The following is a 23,706-nucleotide window of genomic DNA, read 5'->3' on the forward strand; positions in this document are numbered from 1 at the left end:
AAAGAAATTCATTATGAATTCAAAATTGGGATTTTTTGAATTACAATTAAAAATGTTTCATTAGGCTCCTTTTCAAATCACTTTAATTCTCAAATGCTTTAAACTACTTTTAAAAATCTTTACCAGCCCAAATGGGTTAATTTCAATAAGCTTTTGATATGCATGGGAAACAAACTGAAATTGAACCTGAGCATTCACTATTGCAAACAAGTGTGCGTTACTGAAAGCCAAAACTACACAACCACACAAGCCAATGAAATTAATGTTTGTGCACAATGTACTACTGACAAGGGGAAAAACAGTTCACATGTAAAATTTCAGGATAAAATAAAAATTCAACCTAACCTTTTCCAAACTGTACTAATTGCTCTGCAGTGCTTGATTACCTAAATAATTCTACTGGGTATACACTATGAAAGTAGACATAAAGATAGTAATTTAGAGAGAAGAGGCAAGCAAAATAAAAAGCTTAGCAGGCAGGATGATGAAAAAATATAAAACACAAGAAAAAGAACATAGCTGGGAACAAAGGAAAGAACAGGTAAAACAGATTGTTATACGGAATAAAAACTTTAATGTAAGTTCTTTGCATTTGTCAACATCTAAGGTAAATTCTCAAATTTTCATTTAACAAAACTTTTCAAATTTTTACAGTCTTAACCTAAAAACAGATTTAATATATGGTTTCATTTCATGTCCACTTTTAAAATGAGGCAAAGTGAACTGGAAAACTACTAAAATATGTTTTTAGAAAAGAAATTAAATCTAATATGCCCACCTAAATTAGTTACTCAAGTACCACGTACCAAAGTTAATATATTATAAAGGCTATTTAACCTAGAGTGATTTAACCTCTAACTACAGAAATTATACAGTGTACTCTATGGCATGTATAGATTGTACTACAAAAATACTAATGAAAAATGTTAAAAGAAAAGATCATACTATTTTCTTGCATTTTAGTGTATAGATTGGCTTTAAGCAGATAGTCTTTAAAAGAACTTTTAATTAGTCCAACTGTTCCTCTGTCAGGATTTTAATGTCCTAAGTGAAACTATTAAACATGCTTTCATGCAACCCAGTAAAACCTGGAAAATAGTTTAAAACCAATCTTAAGATTCTTGACAATCATCCTTGGGAATATTTTCCAATTTTCTTCTTCAACTGTCATCATCGACTCTCAAAGTATATTAAATTCTTTTTGAAAGGCTATATTTAAAAGGCCTCAAAAGAAAGTTATTCAACTGTTTAAATTTTAAAAATTATTCCTTGCAAATGTACACCTATTAGAATTTGCCACTTTAACTACAGGAGAAAGAAGACTGACATTACAGAGTCATTTCAGCCTGTGGAGACAATTGTGCCTCAGGGATAATCCTACATGGAAATTGAGATATATATGTATATCATGAGTAATCAAAATTTACTCTCTGTAAATCAGGTGTCCAATTTCTTTAAAAATAATTTCTGCAGAGATGATCATTAATGGAATGCATCATAGGCAGAATAAGTCACTTCTTCAATATAAACACATGGAACTACCAATTATCAGAAGTCACATACTAGCAAGATCATTCCTGAAAAGAAAAACAGAAAAGCAATTCTTTATCTACCTTCAGTACCACCAGAAGTCTTCTTTTTACTACTGCATTCTGGCAGTTTTGAAGTTGATTACGTAAGAAGTTTCAAAGGCTATAATCCACAGAATATTTTTTTTTTAATGAATAAGAATAGCTTTTGTTTAAAGAGAAATCTTCAATAATGAGAAACCTGAAAGAATAATTAAACCCTTTTTTAAAACTACCTAAAAATAACCTATATATGTAGACTGTATTACACAATGTCCAAAAAGTTCAGGAGGAAAAGAAATAATATGTAATAAAGAATAATGCCCCCATCTCTGCTCTAAGAAACTAAAGATATTTAAGAAATTTTCTAATGTCCCAAAAAATCCTTTTTTTTCCCCAATAGCAAGAAAACTAACATTAAAGCATCTAAAACTAAAGTACGTAGGATTATGTTCTTTTAACTTTCTGTATTAGAGTTCCAAAGCTCAGAAGAGATTGTCATCAAGCAGAAACTAACTAAAACTTATAGAGAAGTTTAAGAGATGCAAATCCTTTCTTTTTTCCAAAAATGACATGATAAACAAGTGCAATATCCTCCAGCAACTAACATAATTGACAGGGAAATGAAAAATTCTAAGGCTCATGAATTAAGCTCAGGCTAAAAAAAAGAAGTGTTATGAAAATTTTAAATATTTTTTTTCTTTAAAATTTTCAACAGTTTTATTAAGACAAAGATACAAGAAATGACTTCAGGAAATAAAAATGTATCTTACAAGAATGTTCCACTTGGCAGCTAGACTCTGCACGACTCCCAGAAATACTAGCCGTTTCCTCGGCTGTCTTTCCTCTTAACCAGGAAACGAGGCAGTATGATCCAGAGTTGTCACAACAAGCACTCTCTAAAATATCACATAAGGTATGACAAAGGAGTTCCTTCCGCTCTTCCTCTAAAAATAACCAAAGTATCAGTTATAATGGTTTTCTTTGAAAAGAAAAAAATCCTGTCATGGATAACAATAGTAAGAATGTTTTAACTTAATAATGAAAACCAAGCATTTTAAGTGGAGGATTCCTCCCCCCATAAACAACTTAGGTTTAAAAAAAAAAAAAAGTGCTTAAGGATTAATATGTCATCAGTATTAAATATGGACATTAATTAGAAAAAGAAACGAGAAAAATGAAGAATTGAACATTAGGAGAAAGAATACATTACTTGGAATAACCTGGTACTGATCACTCCCCTTCCTGAGGCTGCAAAGGGAGCACTAGGAGCCCTGAGGGCTCCTTTACTGCAGGACCAGGCACAATGTGAGGGCCTGCTGAGACTTCTATTTTTTCCTCATTTCTGAGTCAGTCTAATGTCTTTGATCTCCTTGTCCCATAGGGGTAAGGATAATGAGGTGACACATAGCACATACTGTACCACAATTCATTACAGTAGCAGACGCCATCGCGGTTACGTTGCATAATACAGAAGCTCCTGATACTATATTGCAGTGATCTGAACATTAGACTTTTATAGAAAGGGGCAATGAGAAAATGCTCAACGTCTTCCTGGGCCTTAGCCACCTCCCCTTTCCAAGCAGGATAGCTCTCTAACAGTAGGACTGCCCCTGAAACTTTCAAAGGGGATACGATGTGTACACACATCCTACGTAAAATTTAATGCTCTGGGGAGAATTTTACTTCTCTTAATAGACTAGCAGTTCTTTAAAGGCAAGAATTAGGTCATTCATTTTATAACCACTACGACATTTACATTTATGACAACGCTATATATTTTATCAATGTAAATATCTTTCTGTATAACAACTATTATAAATTTTATCAATAAAACACTGATGTTAATAATTATATTAACATCAATTATATTAATTATATGTAAATAATTATATTTATTTTCTACAATTTATTTTGCATTTCAACTACTAATTAATAAAAAATACATGAGTGACACTTTAGCCCTTAAATTCACAATCATTAGATTCTATGGGTATGGTTTGGAATGGAAACTGTTTTGCCTTTATATGCCAAACCAGGATTATAATATATTCCCCATTCTTCTAAAAGTTATCGTGATGCTCACATGAAATTGTGCACTTATTGAAGGAAAGACTTTTAAACTGTCAAGAGGAATGCAAATGTTTGTTATTATCAGGTAGAACCACACAGCTCTCTGACCTAATCATAGCGCAGAAGCTAGGACAGCTTCGTTTGCAGTGTTATCTGCATTGTGTAAGGCACTGCACTAAAAGTTGCAGGAATACAAAGATAACTCAGTTCTTGCTGAGAGCCAAGTAAGACAAAACAAACACAAATGACCATTCCTTATGGTAGGCTATCATTTAACAGTTCAGGGAAATGGCACCACTTTTTAGTGAGAGCCAAAGTTTTTTGCCCTTAGTTCTATTATCCTGTCTTAGACTCTTGGGTAAACCAAATTAGGTAATACACATATTAAAATATCACTGTTCATGAAAATTTCTGAAACACTGAAAAAAATAAATCTCAAGAACAAATATCCTGTTTATAGTTTACTTTTTAAGATAAATAATTTCAGTTAAACTATTGCCAGTGAAAACTGCATAGATCATATATAAATTAGAAGGTGAAGGAAAAGTTTAAAGACCAACCACGATCATACCTGGGCAATCCCTCCAAGAAGACTTCTCTGAAGAGAACAGGAGCTTCTTCAAAAGAAATGCCTTTACACAATTAAAGCAATAATTATTAGAATGCATTGTAAGCATACCTTATTCTTTTATTTTAAAATGGAAAAAAAAACCTTTATGATTTACTAAATAGTACTATAAAAATTTTGGAGTTTCTCACCACATTCAACAGTAATTGAGCATATTATTCAGAATATACTACTATAAACTTGATTCTAGATCCATTAAATTCTTCTTTCATGATACATATTTTCTGATACATAGAAAAAGTGACTCAACTGACTCAAAAAAACAGACACATAACCAGAAAAGTAAAGAAACTTAATTGCTCATTCACAAAATGAAAACCCTAGAAACAGGAACAAGTCTACATTTTTCTTAGGTTCCTTGGGGGAAAAGAAATCAAAATACAAAGGTGGTTCTGCTCTATTAGCTCTGATTTGTGACATAAAAATACACAACAAGACTCTTCCGCTTATCACGAGTTCCAACTTCCTGGTTTGACTAAAAAAAATACAAGATTTAAAAGAAAAAACAAACTGATCTCTCACTTTTCCTTAAGTGTGTTATACTGATGATTTGATAGAAAGCAGTTCAGTAGTGTTTCCTTCCCAAAGTGCAGTTTACAGACCATTTCCATCCTAGTCACCTGACATGTTTATTAAAAATGAAGACCCTTATGTGCCACCTGTTGTATCTGAACCTCCGGGAAGCAGATCCAAGAAAAAGGTTACTTCGATGTTTCTCACTTACATGTTTGAAAGTGGTAGTGTGTTGATAAGAGGACTGCTTTTAGTCAGACACACCTAGGTGTGCATCTTGGTTCCACTACTTTACTAACTAAAAATAATAATAGCATAAACTTTAAAAGGCTGCAGTGAGGATTTTATGAAATAATCTATGTAATGCACTTAGCACAGTACCTGCCACCTAATAAGCAATCATTTCAATTACTTTAACAACAACAACAACAACAACAACAAAAAAACCACACAAGTAATATTCTACAACATTCTTGTATTAGTAAAATCTACCAATGCTGCAATCAAGTGTTTCTGGCTTTCCCCCAGTACGGCAACAACCATAAAATTGTGGAGTATTGTAACTACCTTACAAAATTTGGGAAAAATTAGGTGGGATACCCATTATTTCACTACTAATACAAATGCTGTTAGTATTTTGATATACTTCCTTCCAGTCTTTCATACCTGTTTTAGTTTTTCTTACAAGTGAGAAGCATAATGGGTATGCGATCATGTTTCTCATTTTGGCTTTCCCACAGGCATCATAACTGTAATTCTTAATCACTAAATGTCTATTGAGCTATCAAAATTACTCAAACATCATTTCATGTGTAAACTACATTATAGTAAATTAGGCTTATAATTTTTTCTTTTACTACTATAATAGTTTCTTATTGAATACAACCTTTTCCATATGAAGGATTACTTCTTTAAGAAAGATTCACAGAAGTTCAATGATTTCATAAAAAAAAATCTGCATTATGTTTCCTGTTATAATGTAACTATCCTCCCCAAATCAAAGTACAAATGTACTTATGGCACTATGAATATGCCAGCATCATCCAACCCATAATATGCACTGGCAATTATTTTATATTTAAAAATCAGAAAGAGTAAACACAATCTAATTATAGTTTCATTTGTACTTTTCTGGATTCCTAGTAAGATTGAACATTTTGATTCTCTAGTTCTCGATCACTATTCCACCTGTGATGACTCTATATACATCATTTCACCACTGGAGTTTTAGTGTTTTCTAACCAATCCGTACAAGTTCTTTGTATAAGAACAACAATATCCACTTACTGCTAATATTCACTACAAATATTTTTCTGAGCCTGGAACTCATCCTTTCTCTAGTGCTGACAATACATTAGTTTTAGTTTTTCTGTGGTTAAATCCTATATCAAGAACAGATTTGATATATGCTATCAGCTCGTCTAAATTCATTTTTTCCCCTCAAACTGCCAGGCAGTCTTATCAAGTGACATTCATTAAATATCATTTTATTCTACCACTGATTTGCAGTATGTGATAAATTCTTGGTAAAATGCTATATGTAATGTCATTTGTCCAGTATTAACTATTGGGTTCCATAATATGCCTACTCTTCTGGCTATAGTACCATATTCTAATTTTTATAGTTTAAAAAAGTTTTACTATCTAGACTTGCTCATTTCCCTTCATTAGGCTTAATGGCTCAGTTTTGACTTTTACACTGAGGAAAAAAAAAAGAAACCCATAATTCTATGATTGAGAAGATTTATGTGACTATGAAACTAAATTACAACCTCAAAGATACAAGAGGGCTTTGAACATTACAATTATTCCTTGCAAAAACAGCTATCATTGTGGAAATATACCGAATTTTGTAAAACTACACATTTTTATAAATTTTATAAAATTTTATAAAACAGGGAACGGTGGTATACCTTGCATTTAATTACATTCATAGATTTTTAGTAAAAACCCAGGAAGGGCAGTGTTAATATAATCTAATTTAAATACTGACAAGATAAGGAATCTTTAAATTCAGTTAATAAGATTCTGCAAGCAACCAAAATCTGTGCCCAGCATAATAGTATAACAACTCTAATACTAATTTAGTTAAATTTTATTCTTTATATTCAGTTACTCCCAGGCAACATTCAAACATTCAAATTTTTCTTTTTTTTTTTTGTAATTCTACTAATGCAAAAAAAAAATCAAATTTACCCTTTAAAGAAAAATGATGAACTATAAAAGATACATTTTGGACTCAGTCATGAAAGATTTTTTTTTGCCGCCTCCTTCAGAGATAAATTTTTAATTTAATAATGAGGAGCATAAGGCTTGAGAGACAAATTTACTTTGTAGCTAACAAAGTTCAGGAATGTGTTCCTTATGCCCAATGAATAATAAATATCACATTAAATATGTATTTTCAAAACGTGCTGATTAAAACATAATCAATTCCAGCTTCTCTTAGACCAGCTGCGAAGTGACACTGCTGTTCAGACATTTTAAAGTATTACAGTAAACTGAAAATTCAATATGTGGTTTTAACAATGTAACATTCGCAGCAAATTGGCCTTTGAAATTCGAACAATACATTAGGATTCAAATCTCATACACACACACACACACACACATTCAGATTAACACTATCTCGTCAAAGAAAAACCTCTTTTAAATTTTGAAAATTCTGTTTGTAGTCAGTTACTACTAATTTTATTTTAAAAGCCAACAGCCTAAAACTGTAAATACAGCTTATTTTAAAAATGTATACGGTTTCAGAGCATGGAAGTATTACTCATCCTCAACTTTGTAGGAAAATCATTTTTACAGAAAGTACAAATGAAAAGAGTATTATTGCTATGATATACCTAACAATAGCATAAAACATTATGACTTGATAGGATCACTATACTAGAACGATGTCCCCATCATTTTCTGAAGGTTAGAGAACACCTATTATGTTTTCTTGAAAATAAAGACCGTTAAAAGGCTATTGCTACATAACCTGCCCATGTTCTGAATTCATTTTTTATTTTTGGATATTTATAGCAATTTACATGAACAAAAGTTAAGAGATAACTCATCATCTAATTACATACAGACACAGTAGAAAACGAAAAGTCAAATATGAAACGTTTGAACATGTCCCTCTAAGGAGTCGGTAAAGTAGTCTATGTTACCTGAACAGGTGCAATAACAGCACAGGGGCCACCTTCAAACTGTTCTAATGCAGATCCCTCTGATTCACTAAACACAAAGCCTAAAAATGAAAGCAAGTAGCAAAGATTAAAAAGGTAATTCAAACAGCAGCCCAAAGAATTTTTAATGTACTTTGCTTTGAGAAAGATCACTTATTACAAAAGCAAAATATCTCCAAGTTATTCAGGCACAGTGGTTCTTAACTTTTTGGGGAATCAAGAAACCCTCTGAAAAGAGATCTGGAGTCCCTGTTCCCACCCTGTGCCCCAAATGCATGTAAACACACATACACATACTCACACATGCACACACAAAATTTGTACCTAGGGATCCTCCTAAGTGGACTAAGGGGATAAAGTGTGGACCTTAGTAAAAGAACACTAAATAATTCATTTGAAGAAAGACTAGTCTATCTACTGATTTCAAACAGAATTTCAGGATCCTTTCCATATAGAATATATTTTTCATTCAAATCTTTGAGTCATATTCTATAAGCTAAAAATTAAAGGCATCATAGACTATGAATGTGCTCATACTAGCTCTAGCTCAATTTCACTATTACCCAACCAGCACTGACAGAACAACTAGTAAATGTTCCTACAGACAGTATAGGGCCAGAAGTCCAGAGGACTGAGTTATCGGTATCACTGTTGGGAAATCATTTCGCCTCCCTAGGTCTCTGTGTAGTTATCTTTAAAATGATCATTTCTAATTCCAACATGGTAGGAATATGTAAAGTTTCACTAATGGTTGTAGTTCAGTCATTCATCCCACGAACACTTAATGAACATACAATACTACAGCAAGCATCTAGGATGTATGCGTGAATGACAAAGTCCCTCGTGTGCAGGAGCCAACAGTACAGGTGAGCATGGACATATGGACAAATAAAGCATAAATGGATATTAAAACAGAAATATGAAAACAGTATTATGGATACAGAAAGAAATGATTTACTCTGCCTGAGTCAAGTCACAATAGGTGATTTTGAGGCTGATCTTGAACAGGAATTTGTGAGGACGAGGATGAGGAATGACTTTCAGGTAAAGAAAACTTACCTTTATTAAAGGAAAGAGTTTGGTAAGAAAAGGGACAAGTTTATAGGACAGGGGGAAATTTAATGTAGCTTAAGGGTAGTATGGGGGAGATGGTAAATGGGAGGGAAAGCTGACAGGAGGGTAGTACTGGGAAAGGCCAGACCATGACAAATACTAATTGAACTATAATATGATCATACTGCCTTTTTTTTTTTTCCCCGTTTTTTAAAGGAACAGAACGGGGATGAGACTGTTTCAACAGCCATATAGAGATGCTAGCGACCTAATAAAATTGCCATTAGTATGGAGAGGAGAAACTATACCTAGATAGTATTTCTTAGGTAAAAATTAAGGTTTGATGAGCACGTACAAGTGGGGCAAAGAAATGAGAGCAGACTCTGAAGTTTCTAGCTTGAGAGAGTAGGTGGTAACAATTGAGATAAGAAACAGCATAGAGGATCCCATTCCATCCCACCTCTGCTCGCTCAACCTTTCAATCCTTCTCTTTCAAACAGTGCTTAAACATGTTTCTCACATATTCAAAAACCAATCCTCCTCCTTAAGAATCCTCCCAAAATTCTTTGAGTAAAGAGATGAAAACTTATGTCCACACAAAAACCTGCACACAGATGTTTACAGCTCCTTGAGACATAACTGCTAATACTTGGAAGCAGCTAAGCTGTTCTTCAGTAAGTGAATGGGTGGGTAAATGAACTACAGTAATCCAGACAACAAAATATAATTCAGCACTAAAAAAATAAATGAGCTGACAAGTCAGGAAAAGACATGGAGGAACGTTAAGTGCCTATTACTCAATGATGTAACCAACTGGAAAAGGCTACATACTGTATGATTCCAACTATAAGATACCCTGGAAAAGGCAAAACAATGAAGACCATAAAAAGATGAGTTGTTTCCAGGGATTGGTGAAGGAAGAAAGGGAAGAGGGATAAACATGCAAAGCACAGAACATTTTTAGGGCAGGGAAATACAGTGAAGCCACACTGATGGATAAATGTCATTATACATTTGTCCAAACCGAGAGAAAGCACAACACCAAGAGTGAGCTGTAAATTATGGATCTTGGGTGATAACGACGCCAGTGCAGGTTCATCAATTAATAAATATTCCACCCTGGTGGGGTGTAATGGTAATAGGGGAGCACTATGCACATTGTGGGAGCAGAAGGCATATGAGAAATCTCTGTAGCTTCCCCATAGTTTTGCTGCAAACCTAAAACTCCTCTAAAAAAATAAAGTCTAAGTTAAAAAAAAATGGAGTTGATTGTCAAAAAAAAAACCCCAAAAAACCAAAAACTCCAATCACCACCCTCTCAAAGCCCACCTAGTTGTCCACAGGCACTCTTTTAATCTCCTTATACTTATTTAACCTTACAATATTATTCTCCTTACAATTTATTCAATCCCCCAAATTTTCAACCTCTCACTGCACCAAATTCATTCTCACCAAGTTCATCTATGACCAGAACGGGCAATTTCTTAAGTCTTTTCTTATTTACTCTCCAGAGAATCATCTGAAATGCTGACCATGGGCTTCTTCTGAAAAACCTTTGCCCCTTGGCTTTACTGGTTCCTCTTGTGGCAAATTTTTCTTTTCCATTTCTTCTCAGTCCCCTCAGTCACCTCCTCTTCAATGTTAATGTTTCTCATGTCTTGGCTTTAGGATCTATGTTCTTTTCATTCCATACATTCTCCTTGTGTAACTCATCCACTCTCAAGATTTCCATTATTGGTTATAATCAGAGAATTCTCAAACAGAGCCCAGATTACAATCCCAGACATAAAGAGAGTTTAGTTTTCTTAACATGGTCCTGTATGATCTGATTTCGACCTAAATCTCCTACCTCATCCTTGGCCACTCTTCCTCTTGGACTTCAGGCATGCTGAGTATCTTTCAGGTCATTAAATATCCATTATCTGTCAGGTTTCTTACCCTTTGAACATACTGTGACTTGAAACACTTGTTAACCCTTTGTCACCTTAAGGCAAGATCCTCTTGGTTCAAGACCCGAAAACATGATTTATATTTGTCTATTCTATCCCATCTCTGGTCTACTCTGAGATTCAAACCACTGTCATCGCTCATCTAGAGTACTGTTAAAAGTTTCCAACTAGATGACTCCATTCCTCCCCACTTACCCTGCTCCCAATCCTTATATGCTCACCATAGTTATCAGAGGAATACTGTAGCCTTGGAAATCAGATTTTGTCATAGCCTACTTAATACAATTCAGTGGCTTTTCACAGCAATTAAAATGAAACCCAAACTCATTTTTATGGCCTTAAAAGACACCGTGATCTATCAAACCCACATTTTCTTAGTTCACTTTCATATTCATCATCTACAGTGAATTTACTTCAAAGTCTTTACTTCAGCCCTAGTGCTTGCTGTTTCTTCTCTCTTCAGAAACCTGAATCCATCTCATTCTCATTTTAGGCGTTAACTTCTCAGAGATATTCCCTGATAAACCTATCTAAGTAGGTCTCTCCTACCATTAAGCACAACTAGTACTTTTCATATTCTGTGATTACTACAAGTAACTGCTTGCTTACATGTTTAATATTTGCCTTACAGGTATCTTGCCTGTTCTGCTGACCACTGTTTTCTTAGTATACTGTATAGTAATGCTCAATAAATACTTTTGAAATATTGCAAGGGAAGATAACGGGAGAGTCTGTTTCTAGGTGTGCCAAGTTCAGTTGAGATAACCATTTGGCAACATTTATTTATTTATTTATTTGAGAAAGAGTTAAAGTGAGAGAGATCACAGAGGGAGAGGGAGAACCAGACTCCCCACTGAGTGGAGAGCCCGAGGTGGTGCTTGATCCTAGGACCCTGAGTTCATGACCTGAGTGGAAGGCAGATGCTTAACTGACTGAGCCACCGAGTTGCTCCCATTTGGCAACAATTCTTAGAAGTGGGGAAATACCGGTCTGGAGCTCAGGGCAAGTACTAGGATTAAACACAATTTGAATCATCCTCAACATTGGCAGTCAAGTAAATGAGAATATGTAAAACAAAAATAATGGAGATGGGAACATCAAAAAATTAGCAGAGGCTGAATCAGTAAAGATGGACAAAGATTGGAAAGGTAAGAGGAAAACACACTGAAGTCCTCCAGGAAGCAGAGAGTAGTCACTTGCTTCAAATGCTGCTGAGCAGAGTAAAACATAAAACACTGCATTAAGCACATCACTGGGAATACAAAAAGAAATCTAAAGCACTGGAGAGTGTAAGCAAATTTTAAAGGGTTGAACTGTGATTCAGAATATAAGGAGAAAGAGTAAATGCAAACTACCTGTTAAACCAATGAAGGGGAAACATATGGTAACTTAAAACATAGCTGGATAAAAAATTATTATTTATATGGACTGAAGGGCATGAGTGATTACATGGGAAAAAGGAAGTTTAAAGACTCTAAGTCTTGAAAGAGTTGTGGAGTGGTGGGGTGCAGACAGGACTGGAGAAAAAGAGGTTCTTCAAGTGTGGTCTATAGAAACTTGAAAATCTGAGACTCTTTCAGGGGATCTACTAGGAGTAAAAATAATTCTCATAAGGATACTAAGACATTTTTTGCCCTTTACACTGTGTTGACTTTCATAGCCATGGTACAAAAGCAATAGTAGGTGTGACTGCTAATGTCTTAGCACACACAAGGTGTGTCATTAAACTGTACTAGCAGTCACCATCCTAGTAAACAAAACTACCCTCTGTCAAACACACATAAAGAAGCCTGTTTAACTAAAGAATGCCCTCACTGATGCTATTTTTATTAAATTTTGACTTGAATAAAGTGTCCTTTTAAAAATTATTCTGCATGACAAAATGGAAACTACCACAAAGCACCTGTGCAACATACCTTGATGATGACTGATCTTTGTCTCCAGAAAATGCATGTATGTAATTTTCTGAATTGCAAGCTGGACATACTTTTTTGTAGAGCACTGTTTTTATTCTGAAGAGGTACTAACAAACTATGATTATTCAGACTTGATTATGCGGCAAACACTTTCTAAGAAGGGAATGAAGTGAGCCTGCTACATCAAGAAAAATAACTGACGGTTATATTTGCCAGTGATAAAATTTTAGGCTTTCGAGCATAACTAAAATTTTGGAAAACTTGCATCTACCACTGTGAACTTGACAGCATCTCAATTCTTGGATATTCTTCTAATGAGATCAGTGGTGACAGTAATAAATGTGATTTTTTTTATTGTAGAATGAAGTGTATTATCATTTGGAATATGTGAATAAACCAGTGGACCAGTAACTTTCAAATGACTGATGCATGGCTGTCAGATATGAATGCACAGGTAAAGATTCATTCAAAGTACAAGACAAACCAATGGTTTTCAATTAAGAGAGTACAAAAAATTCATTCATGTGGTTTCAGATTCCATACTGCGAATAACCTCTAAGAAACTACCACCAGTCAAGTTCTGGTGTTGTATCAAAAATGAATATTCACAATTACCTAAAAAGGCTTTTGTATGATTCCTACCTTACAAACCTTTGTGAGGCTGGATTTTCTGCATATTCTTCCTAACACAGACTGCAACAGACTGAACAGAGAAGCAAATGTGAGGATCCAGCCGTATTCTAATGAGCCAGACATTAGAGAGACTTACAGAAATGTAAAATAATGCTTCAGGTCTCATTAATTTTATTTTTTATATTGACGTACTTAATACTTTTCAGAGTATAATGAGGCCTCTAGTTAAAAAAAAAAAACTTGAAAGCCATTGGCTTGGCAGAAGAAGTGAATTTTAGCAGGCTTCTAAATTAAATATATACACAAAGAGGAAGTGGTATTACTGAATAAGAATGAGGGGAATGGGAGAAAAAGAGAACTGAGGGAATGTTAATTCTAAAAAGCACTAAGAAAAGCTGACAAGATAAAGAACTGAGAGAAAAGCAGAGGGCTCAGCTAAGGTTTGATTACTACATTTGCATTGATGCTGACCACAATTTTCTCCCTCAATATGCAGCAGCCTGGGAGAAACAAAATAGAAGACAAACTATACGGAGGATGAGAAATAGGTAAGATGCACAGGACAAATTTAATAAGGACAAATGAAATCTAAGGGTGCTGGTTATCACATCAAGACAACCAAATCTGAGATCCAATCTAGGAACAAGAGATGAAGCCAAAAGGCCCCTTACTCCATCCAGTTCTGTTCCTACAGGAACAGGAAAGGATCTTTGACGTTGGGCCCAAGGGCAGAAGTGAAACTAGAAGCTATCAAACATTTGAGGTATGTAATAAACATGAATCAATAATGAATTTTACCTTCCTTAAAATTACTAACAATGTAATGCAGTTTTCAAGCTCCATGGGCAAGGCTTATAGCTGAAATGAACTACAGTGAGTTGCTTTTGTATGTTACATAGAAAAATCCCATGGAGAGAATTCTAGGCAGATCTGCTATACTCCAAATTCTGTTTAATTACAGTATACATGTTTCAGTGTGCTGATAATGCACAAAGGTTATTATAAAATAAATATAATAAAGTCAACTAAATGTAAATTAAATATTCTATGCTAAAATAGGACTAGGTTAAGTAGGCTTCTCCCTTTATAATAAGGTTTCACTTGAGTTTAAGTTTTTTAGGATATACAGTTATTTCTCTTGTATTCTTACACTCAAATAATTTCCTACTTTTAAAAGGAATTATCTTTTCTCAAAATGGTTTTTTTCTGATTAGATCTGAAATTAGCCATCTAAAGCATATGATCGTAAATATATAATTTAGTATCACATTCCCACAGTTCTACAGACATAGAAATCTGTTTTATAGCTCATAACAAATTTAAACCTAAGCCATGAACATCTTTGTAGTTTTCCAATCTTTTACTTTCATATGACGTACTACCCATATATACATTATTCAAATCATTTTTAACTTCTGCCTCCATAACACTAAGCTCTGAAGTAAACAAAAGCCCATAGAAAGACCTGGTTTGTCATTATAAACTCTGTGATATTGGCTGAGTCAAATCTGAACTGTACCTTAGTTTCCTCCTTTATAAAAATGAAGAAAACTACATTTATCCTTTGCTGTCTCTCAGGGTTATTGCAAGGATTAAATAAGACTTTGAAAAACTGTAAAGCATAATGCAATGTAAGATATTATGATAGATACTTTGAACTAAAATATACATAATGTATTCAAAGTACCAAGAAATTAATTTTGTCATATAAACTTACAAATTTTAATTTAAAAGAATTGGATCTTAGGTGACATGACTCAGGTAAGCTGGAGAAAGGAATATCTATCCTTGAGAGAAAAAAGAGGCATCCAACAACAAAAACCTCTGAAATGATAATGATCCACATTATCCTCATTTTTGGAAGAATCATTAATGAATAATGGTGTATCAAGGTGCCTGGTTCAGTCGTTATCAACAGCTTCTGCACAGCAAAGGAAGCAATCAACAAAACAAAGAGGAAACCCATGGAATGGGAGAAGATATTCGCAAATGACACTACAAAGGGCTGATAACCAAGATCTATAAAGACCTACTCAAACTCAACACACACAAGATAGATAATCACATCAAAAAATGGGCAGAAGACATGAACAGACACTTCTCCAAAGAAGACATACAAATGGCTAAAAGACACATGAAAAAATGTTCCTCATCATTAGTCATCAGGGAGATTCAAATCAAAACCACATTGTGATACCACCTCATACCAGTTCGAATGGACAAAATTTAACAAGACAGTAAACAAGTGTTGGAGAGGATGTGGAGAAAGGGAACCCTCTTACACTGTTGGTGGGAATGCAAGTTGGTGCAGCCACTTTGGAAAACAGTGTGGAGATTCCTTAAGAAATTAAAAATAGAGCTACCCTATGAACCTACAATTGCACTACTGGGTATTTACCCCAAAGATACAGATGCAGTGGAAAAGAAGGGCCATCTGTACCCCACTGTTCATAGCAGCAATGGCCACAGTTGCCAAACTGTGGAAAGAGCCAAAATGCACTTCAACGGACGAATGGATAAAGAAGATATGGTCCATGTATACAATGGAGTATTATGCCTCCATCAGAAAGGATGTATAACCAACTTTTGTATCAACATGGACGGGACTGGAGGAGATTATGCTGAGTGAAATATGTCAAGCAGAGAGAGTCAAATATCATATGGTTTCACTTATTTGTGGAGCATAAGGAATAAAAGGGAGGACATTGGGAGATGGAGAGGAGAAATGAGTTGGGGGAAAGCGGAGAGGGAGAGGAACCGAGAGTTGTGGACTCTGAGAAACAACCTGAGGGTTTTTGAGGAGAGGGAGATACGGGGTTGGGTAAGTCTGGTGGTGGGTATTAAGAAGGGCACGTATTGCATGGAGCACTGAGTGTGGTACATTGTTTATGTGGTACACAAATAAATCCTGGAACACTGAAAAAATAAAATAAAATAAAATTACAAAAAAAAAAGAGTCTAACTTTTGGTTTCAGCTCAGGTCATTTTCTCAGGGTCATGAGAAAGAACCTCATGTCAGACTCTGCCCTGGGCTGGGAGCCCACTAAAAATTCTCACTCCCTTTGCCCCTTCCCCTGCTTGCGCATGCCTGCTCGCCCTCTCTCAATAATAATAATAACAATAATAATACTGGCTTATCATTTTATTACTTGGTAGAATGTTAAATCATAAAAAATGTATTAACTTATAAATACATTTGATACTTATATTTTAACTGATCCCTCACTTACATAAATTATTTGTTAAATTTTTTTTCATATTACATAACAAAAACTGTCCTATACCAAAAGTCCAAACTCTTAATTTCAGCCAACTATATCTCCATTCTCCACCTACCCGCACAAAACCCCACCAAACAATGAACTGTATAAATGGGAATTGTGTTTCTCCCTCTTGCGTTAATCTAATAGGTTAAACAATAAAATAACTTAAAACTTAGAGGAAAGGAAAAAAATAAAGGTGTCTTGGAGCTTATCATCTAGATCAGGGGTTGACCTGTTTCTGTGAATGCAGTTTTGGAATACAGCCATACCTATATTATCTAGGGCTGTTTTTGCTGCAATGGTAGAGATGAGTACTGAGACAGAAACAACAATGCAGCTGACTCTTTTACAGAAAAAGTTTGCCAAACACTGAACTGGACAATCAATACTGAAAAGGAAACAAATTCCCAATAAGTCAAAATGTTTTCATGTATAATAAGATTTATACTTAATCCTGTCAGATCTAAATGACTCTTATTTTGGTTCTGCTGGGAGTTGGTCCATTGCACCACTTGGCTTCCATTCCCAGTACTACTATCCTGGTCTGACCCACCATCTCTACCCCACTGGATTCCTGCAAATGTCTCTCATTTGATCTTGCTGTCTCATTCAAGCCACTACAGTCTATCCTCAAACACAGCAGTCAGATCAGTCCTTTAAAAACTTGTCATGTCGGGGGCACTTGGATGGCTCTGTGGGTTAAGCCTCTGCCTTCTGCTCAGGTCATGATCTCAGGTTCCTGGGATTGAGCCCCTCTGGCTCTCTGCTTAGCAGGGAGCCTGCTTCCCCCCTCTCTCTGCCTGCCTCTCTGCCTACTTGTGATCCATCAAATAAATTAAAAAAATCTTAAACAAACAAACAAACAAACAAACTTGTCATGTTGTTTCTCTTCTCTGCTCCAAACCCTGCAATGACCTCTCATTCATTCAGAATAAACACCAAAGTCCTTACCATGGCCTATAAGGCTTTACTGGCCATTGTATGAAAATTATTTCTTACATCATCTTTTATTACTCTCCCCTTCTCTCATTCCTTTTACAGCTGAACTAGTTTCCTTCCTGGTCTTTGAACAAAAAGCCAGGAATATTCTCCATCAAGTCTTTTATAATGGCTATTCTCTTTGCCTGGAACACTCTTCAGATATAAGTGCATAACTAACTCAGTTGCTTCCAGTGTTTGCTCAAATCTCATCTTAAAATAAGGGCTAGCCATGCCACCCCACTCCACAACTCCCTATTTCTTTACCTTCTATTACACGTACTTCATTTGTGCTATGCTTATTGTTTGTCTGCCTTCCCATCCTAACCTGCAGAGGCCTGGAACACTGCTGTAGTCTGTGGGAAAAAGGGCAAGGAGAATAAATGGTGTTTCTGAATAAGAGGTAGAAAATATACACTTTTCTTAAAAAATGATCATAGGCAACTGAGCAGGAGAAAAGGAGGCAGGGGCAGAGACTCAATTTCCAAGTTAGAAAATAACAACTGAGTTGTTAAGTGACTGCCTTTGGCTCAGGTCATGATTCCAGGGTTCTGGAACCCAGCCCTGCATTAGGCTCCCTGCTCAGAGAGAAGCCTGCTTCTCCCCGTCCCATTCCTCCTGCTTGTGTTTTTTCTCTCACTGTGTCTCTGTCAAGTAAATAAATAAAGTCTTTAAAAAAAAAAAAAAAAAAGGAAAAGAAAATAACAGCTGCAAATCTTTAAATTATGTGACTTATGGTCTTTCAAGGAGAAACTGGCAACCCCCCGCAACACACACACAAAACCCCACAAAAAAAAAACAAAAAACCCAAACCAAAATCCCACAAAATGCCATTTTTTCCCCCAAAGAAAAAGGAGTTATAGAATGGAATTATCTAAAACAGCCAAATGAATTAAAACAACTATGTGCCACTTCTGTGGCTTACTGATTTCACGTATTATCTGACATTGTTAAATCAATTCAGAAAAAAACCCAACTCTGTGCTGCAGCAACTCCTGCAGCTTTTTCTAATGTATCAAAAAACTTTTAATGTGATCAATACAGGTTCATAAATGGACTATGCCTAAACATAATTTTATAAATATTTACCCTAAACATCTCACACTTTTAAATAGCTTCCAAAAAACTCGTAAGAATACAGTTGTCAGAGCAGTTACAGACTAGGAAATAAAGCCAAAGTTGGTGTCACATTACAAATGCTGTAAGGCAAGTGCAGCACAGCAGTTTCTTGTGCCTAGTCTCATAATCCCAAATGACTGCCGAAGCAATCTTCAGCAATGATTTCTGCCTCTAGATGAATACAACAGTTAACATCGCAAAACCAATAACAACCTTCCTCTCAGAGATGGTAAATTAAAAATACAAATTCGGGGTGCCTGGGTGGCTCAGTGGGTTAAACCGCTGCCTTCGGCTCAGGTCATGATCTCAGGGTCCTGGGATCGAGTCCCGCATCGGGCTCTCTGCTCAGCAGGGAGCCTGCTTCCTCCTCTCTCTCTCTCTCTGCCTGCCTCTCTGCCTACTTGTGATCTCTCTCTGTCAAATAAATTAAAAATAAATAAATAAATACAAATACAAATACAAATACAAATTCGGTTGCCTGAAAATCCTGATCAATGTAAAACCCTGAAGAATTATATATCCACAGTATAAACATACTCTAAAAAGAAAAAAAAAATTCTTTATTTTTAAATGGCAGTGACTGAATGAATCTTGTTAAGGACCTTCCTGGCCCAGCATTCTCTAATGTCATTATAAAGTTGTATTTTAGATAATAATTATCATGTATCCTCGATGCTTCAATAAAAAATTAATAAAAGTAAACAAATAATGGTTATTCATCAAATAATTTCTTGTAAGTATCAGGTCACGGCTAGAGAGTGATCTTTGGCTTATCTTACAATTAAACACTTTTTAAATTAAGTCTCAAGAACTTCCATGTCTGAGTGTTTACCGTATGTCAGATATCGTGCTAAGTGCCTCCATGGGTTTACAAGCCTTCAATCCTCACAACGACCCTGTAAAGTTAACACTACTATTATCTGCATTTTACAGAGAAGGAAACTGAGGTTTAATTAAATTAAATAACTTGAATCTGGGACCAAAGCACACCTGTTCCAAAGCCTTCTCTTAACCACTATTAGAACTGCCTCTGAATTCTCCTGGAATCTCCATCTCAGTATTAACATAAACAAGGCTGAATACTATCTTATTCTATGTTGTAAATGCTTAATTAATGCTAATTAATTACACAGGAAGTAAAATTTTTCTTAATCCTTCACAGCCTTGTATACTTCTGGGCTGTTCATTATTAGGATAAACTCAGTCAAAGTGGAATGCAGGAGACCAAGATTTCAGAAAATATTACTTCAGTGATGTAATTAAAATGAGTAAAAAGAGCCAAACTAATTACATGTTAAGGTTTGGAAACTCAAAGGAATAAAGTGAAAAGAGAGCTGCATTAGGAATTGGGAGACTTGTAATTCACTCGATTCTTTCAATTTGCCCAACTCTGGCCTGTTTATGGCCCCACCACTCATTTTCCTCATCTGCAAAACAAGAGTGATCGGCTAAATAAGCTGACTGTAAAACATTATGAGTCTAATTTTACCAGCTCTTAAATGAGGCATATGTGGGAGACAGGAAGGGATTTACATAAACCCTGCATTTTTGTTACAAAGTACACACTATGAGGTAGGAACTTGGATTTACTATGCTAAAATTCCCCCAAATCCTTTGAGAACAGGTATTTACTAAAAAACTGATTTAATGATAAGAATGAAATGCTATTATTTACCGGCCTGTGATGTTTTACATACTTACATTACCAATCCTTCTGACTCCAAAGGCTCTTAACTTCACCAGTCTTTAAGTCACCTTAAGCAGTGTGCCACGTTGTGTTTTATTATAACTTCAGAATTACAGATAATTACTAGCATAAAGTACCTAACGCAGAGCCTGGCACAGCGCAGAAATTCAATAAATGGTCATTTTTATTTCATTAGCATTCGTATTAATAAAACTTCTTACAAAACTCAAAATCCTATCTGGATAATTAGACCAGCACAGGAAGTACTATTATCCACATTGCTTTTAACTGTAATAGACATAAACCGTCTCAAAGCCGGGGATACTCTGGGTCAAAAGAGCACCTGATAGCAAGCAACACTAAATTCGTACACCGAGTACTACGTCTAACCACATAATTAAAATACAAAGAGCAGAGCTGCTTTCTGGAATTAGCCACTTTGACTTTCGTGCGGACTTGGCGCTCTCCAAAATTAAACCGAACACCCATTTCACGAAGCCTTGCTGGGGGCGGGGGTCGGTCAAGATTCAGGGGGCCACAACACTTCCTGAGACGCTGACACCGAGGCACAGGGCACACCCTCAGGGTCACACACTGCAGCCCAACCACCACCCTTGCTCTCCAGCCCGAGGGGAGCTCAGAAGTGGCAGAGGCGCTTCGGGGCTTTAGTGGCACCATTCAGCTGTAACCATTCTCCTACTCAACCACTCCCCCCAAGGCAGGCAGGGCGTTTCTAGAAAGTCCAGTTTCAAAGCTGAGCTGGGCAACTGGGACACAGTGCGGGGCAAGCCGGGGAGCTGTGGCGCCAGAGGCGTCCAGCTAGCCTCTCGCAGGGCAAAGGAAGCGGCTGGAAGTCAGAGCCCAGCCAGGGTACCTTGCGTCCAGCGGCAGAAGATGGTGTCAGAGAGACCGGGGCTGCTTTTGGTGCCCCACACCAGCTCCATCAGCTCTTTAGTCAGTTCGGACATGATGGGGTACCGGCGAGCGGGTCTTCGCTTTCAGGACTCCTGCCCCGGAACATGGGGGAAGGGGCGCCTGCGGAGACAGGAGTTGCGGGACGGCGGCGGCGAAAGAGCTGGAAGGCTGGACGCGAGGAAGACGAAAGGAGACAGAGCTACTTGCAGAGACCGCGCCTGTCAAGCCCGCCCGAGCGGCAGCAAGGAGTTTCCCGTACCGGAAGTGTCGGGCCACTTCCGGCTCCCCTTTCGCTACCGCCCCTCACGCCGGGAGTACCCGGGAGTCACCTCCCCGGAAGCGGAAGTGGGAGGCAGGAAGGGCTTCGGAGCTCTCTGGAGTCGGCCAGCCTTCCGGAGCTCAGCCCCCGGGCCTTCGGTGGGGTGTTGGTTTCTGAATAGGCAGGCCGGTCCGGTTCCCTGGGCGTTGGCATGTTTTTACCATCCAGAAACACCTCCCTCCGCGCGCTGCTCTGGGCTTAGCTGTAGGCTCTGAGGCCCGAGCTTTAGGGCCTGGAACATAGCCCGTTCTTTAAAATTTGTAATATTGATTACACTGAACTACAACTCTTAAGAGGATGGTTGAGTCTCAGGGAGGAAACGGCCATGTCTGTATGGAGAACCACCGATAATTTGAAGGCTGTCAGCCTGTATGCCTCGATAAATCATATAAAATATAAAGCCCAACCAACTATTACATACGTAACCAAAGGGTGTGGTGTAATGCAGAATTACAAAGCTATTTATAGGGAAAACAGACTGAAAACAGCCTGTCTGGAGATGATAGAGCATTTTCATCCCCACAACATTACCCTCTCCAGAGGGTAGGGTGTGTGGACAACACCTGGACTGAAGTCCAGGTTTTAGTCATTGACAAGCATTCAGGTGAATTTAGTTTGTGTAAAACCTTGTATTTGTGCTGGTGAAAAAGAAGAGTTATTGCCTAACCTTTGAATTGACAACAAAACGGCAAAATTTCATGGGTTCCTTACAGGTTGCAAGTAAGAGGGCTTTGCTAATTTATACTTTATTTCCGACTTCAACAATCTTTGCTGTAGTTAAAAGAGGAATTTTCAAAGTGCCTGAACTGTACCGATAACCCTCCTAATTTTTATTCCCTTTGGAATTCTCTTTACCCCTATTTTTGCAAAAACAAATCTGACCTGTTTTTGAAGACCTAGTGTAAATGCCATTTTGTAATAAAGCTGGCTCCAGTCATTACAATTTGAAGTAAAAATTCTAGCGTCTGAAATTTTCGTGATAACTTCTCTGTAACTTGCTTACGATAATTACCTTCATCCTGGTATTTGCAAAGAATTACTTGCTTTCCTGAGGTATAAATATATGGCGGTCAAGGACTTGTCTTATTCATAGTACTTAGTATGGCGCATTGAACATTACTGGATCAAAAAGTATTAGTAGAAGGAGTGATGCTTGCCTTTACTGAATTTAAAAATTCATTATCTTGCAGGAGAAGTAGGGATCAGGGGAAGTAGCACTGACTGGTCCAGTTAAATATCTAATGTTTGCTTGGTTGTTTATAATTTATAGATTTATTTCACTTCCTGAAAGACACAGAAGGGTCTGCGTTCATAGAGCATGTAAGAGGCAGACCTCTAAGTTCAGGGGTGTTTGCCACAATTGTTTTCTTAACATTAATATAGTTATAGATTATAGATCATAGTTGTAGTTGTAGATTTGATTTTGTATCTATAGATATGGGAAAAAGGCTAAACTTCCAAATGTAGTTTTAAAAATAGAATATTTCTTGATCTGTGATTTTTCTAAGTTTCCAGCTACAATAAACTCTTCAGTACATTGGTATGTCCTTTCCACTTTTAGGTTATATTCTTTATTTGCAACGTTTAAAATTTTTTAATTAGGGAGTATTTTTAACAAGGAATATTTGATTAATGTTAAATTATTTATGTTGATTAATTCATTAGTTATAGCATCTAAAATCTGAACTTGCTTAAAGATAATAGAAATGCAAATTAATATTTAAATTTTTCTTATTCACTATATATAAACATAATACATATTGAAAGTAGTCAAGTTTGTTGCATTTACAACTGGCACAGGACAATAATGCCTTTCTCTTACCAAAATAACTTGAAAATTATGTAAATTTACTTTGAAGTATTTATATTGCTCCATATTTTAGCACATATTTTTTTCTTAGTACCATGGTTTTGAT

General features: G+C 36.2%; 1 protein-coding gene across 5 annotated transcripts in view; it reads right to left on the reverse strand.

Moving 5' to 3' along the window:
* Positions 1-21,762, reverse strand: part of MINDY3 (MINDY lysine 48 deubiquitinase 3) — a 90,891-nt gene extending 69,129 nt beyond the window's left edge. For 3 of the 5 annotated variants that reach the window (XM_032349501.1, XM_032349500.1, XM_032349499.1), the window contains exons 1-4: positions 21,431-21,762; positions 7,941-8,020; positions 4,213-4,273; positions 2,342-2,515 (exon numbers count right to left, since the gene is read on the reverse strand). In XM_032349501.1, coding sequence (XP_032205392.1) covers positions 2,342-2,515; positions 4,213-4,273; positions 7,941-8,020; positions 21,431-21,524 — 409 coding nt within the window. In that variant the 5' untranslated portion in view covers positions 21,525-21,762. Of the gene's footprint in view, positions 1-345; positions 435-2,341; positions 2,516-4,212; positions 4,274-7,940; positions 8,021-21,430 lie in introns of those variants that run through there. The other 2 variants (XM_032349504.1, XM_032349502.1) reach the window with 2 other exon arrangements.
* Between the last annotated feature and the right edge of the window lie 1,944 nt (positions 21,763-23,706).

The sequence above is a fragment of the Mustela erminea genome, chromosome 6 (assembly GCF_009829155.1).
Source record: "Mustela erminea isolate mMusErm1 chromosome 6, mMusErm1.Pri, whole genome shotgun sequence".
Classification (NCBI taxonomy): Eukaryota; Metazoa; Chordata; class Mammalia; order Carnivora; family Mustelidae; genus Mustela; species Mustela erminea.